Source organism: Salvelinus alpinus, chromosome 11 (genome assembly GCF_045679555.1).
Source record: "Salvelinus alpinus chromosome 11, SLU_Salpinus.1, whole genome shotgun sequence".
Lineage (NCBI taxonomy): Eukaryota > Metazoa > Chordata > Actinopteri > Salmoniformes > Salmonidae > Salvelinus > Salvelinus alpinus.
The window spans coordinates 68,208,047-68,215,597 of NC_092096.1; the positions used below are offsets into that span (position 1 = coordinate 68,208,047).

At 46.2% G+C, this 7,551-nt stretch overlaps 1 protein-coding gene across 2 annotated transcripts in view; it reads left to right on the plus strand.

Moving 5' to 3' along the window:
• The window catches only part of adam19a (ADAM metallopeptidase domain 19a), a 216,165-nt gene that overhangs the window by 172,723 nt on the left and 35,891 nt on the right, over positions 1-7,551 (plus strand). For both annotated transcript variants that reach the window (XM_071334073.1, XM_071334074.1), the window contains 3 exons: positions 3,513-3,578; positions 5,168-5,239; positions 5,676-5,842. In XM_071334073.1, coding sequence (XP_071190174.1) covers positions 3,513-3,578; positions 5,168-5,239; positions 5,676-5,842 — 305 coding nt within the window. The remainder of the gene's footprint in view (positions 1-3,512; positions 3,579-5,167; positions 5,240-5,675; positions 5,843-7,551) is intronic.

Here is a 7,551-nt window from a genome sequence, read left to right on the forward strand (position 1 = left end):
GATTTGAGTTCCACATCTTTTATTGCTGTGAAACTTAAACAAAACAATAAACAAACTACTACAAACGTGAAAGCCGTAGTGCACAAAACACAACAAGACAACGAACATCAGCTGCCTCTAATTGGGAACCATATCAAGAGCACCAACATAGAAAAGACTAGAACACTCCCTAGTCACGCCCTGACCTACAACACCATAAAGAACCAAGGGCTCTCTATGGTCAGGGCAAGACAAACGACCCTAAGCACACAGCCAAGACAACGCAGGAGTGGCTTCGGGACAAGTTTCTGAATGTCCTTGAGTGGCCAAGCCAGAGACCGGACTTGAACCTGATCTAACATCTCTGGAGAGACCTGAAAATAGGTGTGCAGTGACGCCCCTCATCCAACCTGACAGAGCTTGAGAGGATCTGCAGAGAAGAATGGCGTGCCAAGCTTGTAGCATCATACCCAAGAACACTCAAGGCTGTAATCATTGTGCGTCAAAGTACTAAGTACTGAGTAAAAGGTCTGAATACTTATGTAATACTTACTGTTTTGATGTCATTATGGGGTATTGTGATGTCATTATGGGGTATTGTGATGTCAATATGGAGTATTGTGATGTCATTATGGGGTATTGTGATGTCATTATGGGGTATTGTGATGTCATTATGGGGTATTGTGTCTAGATTGAAGGGGGAAAAACGATGTAATCAATTTTAGAACAAGGTTGTAACGTAACAAAATGTGGAAAAAGTCAAGGGCTCTGAATACTTTCCGAAGGCACTGTACGTATGTTTACATTGCCAAAGCAGTAAAACAGATAATAAACAAATGTGAAATGAATAATAAAAAATAAACAGTAAACACGTAAAGTTCCAAAAGAATCAAGACGTTGCAAATATCATATTAAGTCTACATACAGTGTTGTAACGATGTAGAAATAGTTAAAGTACAAAAGGGAATATAAATAAACATAAATATTGGTTGTATTTACAATTGTGTTTGTTCTTCACTGGTTGACCTTTTCTTGTGGCAACAGGTCACAAATCTTGCTGCTGTGATGCACACTGTGGTATTTCACCTAGTAGATATGGGAGTTTATCAAAATTGTGTTTGTTTTCAAATTCTTTGTAGGTCTGTGTAATCTGAGGGAAATATGTGTTTCTAATATGGTCATACATTTGGCAGGAAGGGTAGGCCGCCGAACCAGGGTGTCTGTAGTGACGCCTCTAGCACTCAGATACAGTGCCTTAGACCACTGCGCCACTCGGGAGCCCAGGGTGAATACATGGTCTGTCGTACGGTAATTTGGTAAAAAGTAAATTTGACATTTGCACAGTACATTGTTTTGACTGAGGAAATGTACGAGTCTGCTGTTAATGATAATGCAGAGGATTTCCCCAATCTTCTGCATAATTTTCCCAAGTTTGTTGTCTCTCGCTCTCTCTCTCCTCTCCATTTCTCCTCCTCTTCTCCTTCTATAACCTTCTCTTTCTCCCTCACATTTTCTCCTCCTCTTTTCATGCTCTTTTTGCTACGATTTTGTTTTCTTCCCCCCCTCTCTCCCTCCTTCTCTCTAGGCGCTACTCGCAATTTCTTGAACAGCCACCCATTAATTATGCTGAGATGCCAGCCATAGCAGACTCCAGACACGGTCAGACCACTGTCTTGAAAATAAACAGTGGAAACTCTCTCTCTCTCTCTCTCTCTCTCTCTCTCTCTCTCTCTCTCTCTCTCTCTCTCTCTCTCTCTCTCTCTCTCTCTCTCTCTGTCTTTCTTTCTCCCCTCACCCCCCCTCTCTCTCTCTCTCTCTCTCTCTCTGTCTTTCTTTCTCCCCCTCGCCCACTCTCTCTCTCTCCCCCTCTCTCTCTCTCTCTCTCTCTCTCTCTCTCTCTCTCTCTCTCTCTCTCTCTCTCTCTCTCTCTCTCTCACCTCTCTCTCTCTCTCTCTCTTTCTCCCCCTCACCCACTCTCTCTCTCTCTCTCCCCCTCTCTCTCTCTCTCTCTCTCTCCCTCTCTCACCCCTCTCTCTCTCTTTCTCCCCCTCACCCCTCTCTCCGCCCCCCCTCCAAAAGAAAATGTCTGTAACACTATGGGTCACTCATGACCGAAAATAGTGTTGTATGAACCACTTTACAAAATAACCATCACTGGCATTGACAATGGGTGGCTGCTGGTCTCTGATCCCATGTAGTATATCTCCTGCCGTTGTGACCTTGAGCAACGACACTTAACCCCAGACCAAGATAAATACTGCACTGATAGGCTACTGTATAAAACACATGTGATTCGTCAACCCTCCATCTGGTGAGCTGCTGGGTATGCAGGTTTTTGATCCTGCCCTGCTCAAACACACCAGAGTCAGCTCTTGTTTTTCCTCTCTAGTCCCTGTTTTCTAGTTTTCCCGGTTTTGACCATTCTGCCTGCTCTGACCCTGACCTCTGCCTGCTCTGACCCTGACCTCTGCCTGCTCTGACCCTGACCTCTGCCTGCTCTGACCCTGACCTCTGCCTGCTCTGACCCTGACCTCTGCCTGCTCTGACCCTGACCTCTGCCTACTCTGACCCTGACCTCTGCCTGCTCTGACCCTGACCTCTGACCCTGACCTCTGCCTGCTCTGACCCTGACCTCTGCCTGCTCTGACCCTGACCTCTGCCTGCTCTGACCCTGACCTCTGACCCTGACCTCTGCCTACTCTGACCCTGACCTCTGACCCTGACCTCTGCCTACTCTGACCCTGACCTCTGACCCTGACCTCTGCCTGCTCTGACCCTGACTCACTCTCTGTCCACTTCACCCCTCTCTGTCTCTCCCCCTTACCTCTCTCTCTCTCTCTCTCTCTCTCTCTGTCTCTCTGTCTCTCCCCCTTACCTCTCTCTCTCTCTGTCTCTCCCCCTTACCCTCTCTCTCTCTCTCTGTCCCCTTCACTCCTCTCTCTCTCTCTCTATCTCTCTCTCTCTCCCCCTTACCCCTCTCTGTCTCTCTCTCTCTCCCTCACCACTCTCTCTCCATCCCCCCATATGGCTCTAGCAGTCCAAGAAGGCCACAGTGCTACACAGGCCGGCTGCCCACTGCCCTGGAACCCTGCTAGACCACAATATTGGTCTTCTGTCTGGCCCGGGCAAGACAGCCATGCCTGCTTGTATAAATCAATGTATTTTAATTACCACAGAGCCTCTGCCTAATAGCTGTAATCAAGTATTAGCAAAGCGGAAAATGACTGATAGAAAGATACTGAGATTGTAACGTGTCACAAACGGCGTGTTTTTCTTCCATTGTGTCATCTCTGTTTTACCACTGTGAAAAGCTCCGTCTGTTGCCATGGTTAAAAACAAGCCCTTTTTTTTTTTTTTTTACCTCCACGACAATAGGATGAGTGGTGGGTGATCATTTCTAAACAGGAAGGGGACACGATTCGGTCCTGAATTGCTGTGACCATTCAATTGTGTGTGTCCATTATACCAAACGGACCAAATAACCCCTCACTGTGTCCCTCCTCCCTTTCTGATCTCTCTCCGTTTGGAAACAGGTGAAACGAAATGCCTGGGGTACCACCAAGTACATGGAGCTGTACATCGTGGCTGACAGTACACTGGTAAGCTAGCGAGCCAACAACAAGTGGAGCTGTTCCTTATTGTTCCCTTGATCAGAGCAGGGCAAGTGCGTATGTGTTTGTGTGTGTATATGTTTGTGTGCGTGCATGTGTGTGTGTGTGTGTGTGTGAATGTATGTATGAATGTATGTGCACAAGGTTGAGTGTGTGTGTGTGTGTGTGTGTGTGTGTGTGTGTGTGTGTGTGTGTGTGTGTGTGTGTGTGTGTGTGTGTGTGTGTGTGTGTGTGTGTGTGTGTGTGTGTGTGTGTGTGTGAATGTATGTATGAATGTATGTGCACAAGGTTGAGTGTGTGTGTGTGTGTGTGTGTGTGTGTGTGTGTGTGTGTGTGTGTGTGTGTGTGTGTGTGTGTGTGTGTGTGTGTGTGTGTGTGTGTGTGTGTGTGTGTGTGTGTGTGTGTGTGTGTGTGTGTGTGTGTGTGTGTGTGTGTGCGTGCGTGTGTGTGTGTGTACAAAGTCAAGTGTGTGCGTCACATCCGTCCAGGAACGTCAACCAACCCATTGAACCATTGACATATCAAATGGACATGGGGAACGTTGTGAACAATAATTATCTCATCTAACATAATGGTCCTCACTCGTCCTCAACTCTGACATAATGGTCCTCACTCATCCTCAACTCTGACATAATGGTCCTCACTCATCCTCAACTCTGACATAATGGTCCTCACTCATCCTCAACTCTGACATAATGGTCCTCACTCATCCTCAATTCTGACATAATGGTCCTCACTCATCCTCAACTCTGACATAATGGTCCTCACTCATCCTCAACTCTGACATAATGGTCCTCACTCATCCTCAACTCTGACATAATGGTCCTCACTCATCCTCAATTCTGACATAATGGTCCTCACTCATCCTCAACTCTGACATAATGGTCCTCACTCATCCTCAACTCTGACATAATGGTCCTCATCCTCAACTCTGACATAATGGTCCTCACTCATCCTCAACTCTGACATAATGGTCCTCGTCCTCAAATCTAACATAATGGTCCTCACTCATCCTCAACTCTGCCATAATGGTCCTCATCCTCAACTCTGCCTACTTGGTGAAATAGTGTATAATTATGATGCTGGCTGATGGGCTGAAGCACCTTTTCCTCACTGATAGAGAGCAGCATAGACGAGACCAGAGGATTTGTCATGTTAATGATGAACGTTTCCAGTTGGGTCTAATGGTGGGAGACAGAGAGCTCATTACCAGTCCTAAATAGACAATGTGCTCCAGCCGGCCAGGAAGGAAAAGATATTTCTTCCATAACGGCCTATTCTACGTTCCAGTTGGCTACTGTTAGGTGCAATATGAATATGACGCCGTGGTAACAGTGCATGGCGGTGACCAATCAGAATACAGTTTTTGGTCCACTCCTGTTCTTAATTGGTACCTACTACGATGATGAATTGGGGGTAGAGATGGTGAAGTGGGACAGGTTTTTCTTCTGGATCTCTCTTGTTCTATTGAGGACGGCCATTTAAAAAAAAAAAATGTATTGTGTTTGGTTGAACATTTGTCACTATTGATTTTATATCTGCCACTGAATGCTATTCCATCTCCCTTTGTAATCTAGTATAAACGACAGAATAAGGACTACCAGAAAACCAAGCTGAGGATAATGGAGATTGCCAATTATGTTGATAAGGTAAGCCGGCGTGGTGATGTGTGTGTCTTAGATGCAATCCACAGGGGGAATAAAGAGAGCTCAGTTTATGTGTCAACAAAATGGATAGTGTATCAGGGCCGGGAGAGAGAGAGAGTCTGGTTTTATAAATCACCTACTGACATATCATTAACTTTCACACAGTCCTGTGATATTTCTAAGATTAATTGTCTTTCTAGTGCGTTCCAATTCTGCCCTTTGTTTTGTGTCATCAGAATGATCAAAGTGATTGAAAATGATAGATTTTGAATAATCAACATTTTTCTATTTAGAAATGCCCTAGTCACAATGAAAAACAAAACATATGTCCCTGTGTGACCCCATTGCCGTGAGTGTTGCCTGTTGCCGTGAGGGATATCTGTTGCCGTGAGTGTTGCCTGTTGCCGTGCGGTTGTGTTATGTTGTGGTTGGGGTTCAGTTCTACAGGGCTCTGAACATCCGGGTGCCTCTGATTGGCCTGGAGGTATGGAAGGAGAGGGATGAGTGCATCATCACAGAGGAGCCCAACACCACTCTCTGGTCCTTCCTACAGTGGAGACAGAAGCTTAAGTCCCGCAAGAAGCACGACAACGCACAGCTACTGACGTTAGTAAAGACCACACACACACACACACAGCACAGCCATGCTCTTAACGCCACAGCAATTAAATCAAATCAAATTATTATTTGTCACATGCGCCGAATACAACAGGTGAGTGTTGCCTGTTGCCGTAAGTGATATCTGTGGCCGTGAGTGTTGCCTGTTGCCGTGAGTGTTGCCTGTTGCCGTGAGTGTTGTCTGTTGCCGTGAGTGTTGTCTGTTGCCGTGAGTGTTGTCTGTTGCCGTGAGTGTTGCCTGTTGCCGTGAGTGTTGCCTGTTGCCGTGAGTGTTGCCTGTTGCCGTGAGTGTTGTCTGTTGCCGTGAGTGTTGCCTGTTGCCGTGAGTGTTGCCTGTTGCCGTGAGTGTTGCCTGTTGCCGTGAGTGTTGTCTGTTGCCGTGAGTGTTGCCTGTTGCCGTGAGTGTTGCCTGTTGCCGTGAGTGTTGCCTGTTGCCGTGAGTGTTGCCTGTTGCCGTGAGTGTTGTCTGTTGCCGTGAGTGTTGTCTGTTGCCGTGAGTGTTGCCTGTTGCCGTGAGTGTTGCCTGTTGCCGTGAGTGTTGTCTGTTGCCGTGAGTGTTGCCTGTTGCCGTGAGTGTTGCCTGTTGCCGTGAGTGTTGCCTGTTGCCGTGAGTGTTGCCTGTTGCCGTGAGTGTTGTCTGTTGCCGTGAGTGTTGTCTGTTGCCGTGAGTGTTGCCGTGAGTGTTGCCTGTTGCCGTGAGTGTTGCCTGTTGCCGTAAGTGTTGCCTGTTGCCGTGAGTGTTGCCTGTTGCCGTGAGTGTTGCCTGTTGCCGTGAGTGATGCCTGTTGCCGTGAGTGTTGTCTGTTGCCGTGAGTGTTGTCTGTTGCCGTAAGTGATATCTGTTGCCGTGAGTGTTGCCTGTTGCCGTGAGTGATGCCAGTTGCCAGGCAGTTGTGTTATGTTGTGGTTGGGGTTCGATTCTACAGGGCTCTGTACACCTTACAGTGAAATGGTTATTTACAAGCCCTTAACCAACAATGCAGTTTTAAGAAAAAAGAGTTAAGAAAATATTCAGTGAATAAAATAAAGTACAAAATAAATCAAAAGTAACACAATAAACAAGAATAACGAGGCTATATACAGGGGGCACCGCTACCAGGTCTATGTGCGGGGCTACAGGTTAGTCGAGGTCATTTGTACAGTGGCTTGCGAAAGTATTCACCCTCCTTGGCATTTTTCCTATTTTGTTGCCTTACAACCTGGAATTAAAATAGATTTTTGGGGGGTTTGTATCATTTGATTTACACACCATGCCTACCACTCTGAAGATGCACATTTTTGTATTTATTGTGAAACAAACAAAAAATAATAAGAAAAAAACAGGAAACTTGAGCGTGCATAACTATTCACCCCCAAGTCTCTAAGCTTGGCACATCTAGCCACTGGGATTTTTGCCCATTCTTCAAGGCAAAACTGCTCCAGCTCCTTCAAGTTGGATGGGTTCCGCTGGTGTACAGCAATCTTTAAGTCATTGCATATTCTTAATTGGATTGAGGTCTGGGCTTTGACTAGGCCATTCCAAGACATTTAAATGTTTCCTCTTAAACCACTCAAGTGTTGGTTTAGCAGTATGCTTAGGGTCATTGTCCTGCTGGAAGTTGAACCTCCGTCCCGGTCTCAAATCTCTAGAAGACTGAAACAGGTTTCCCTCAAGAATTTCCCTGTATGTAGCGCCATCCATCATTCCTTCAATTCTG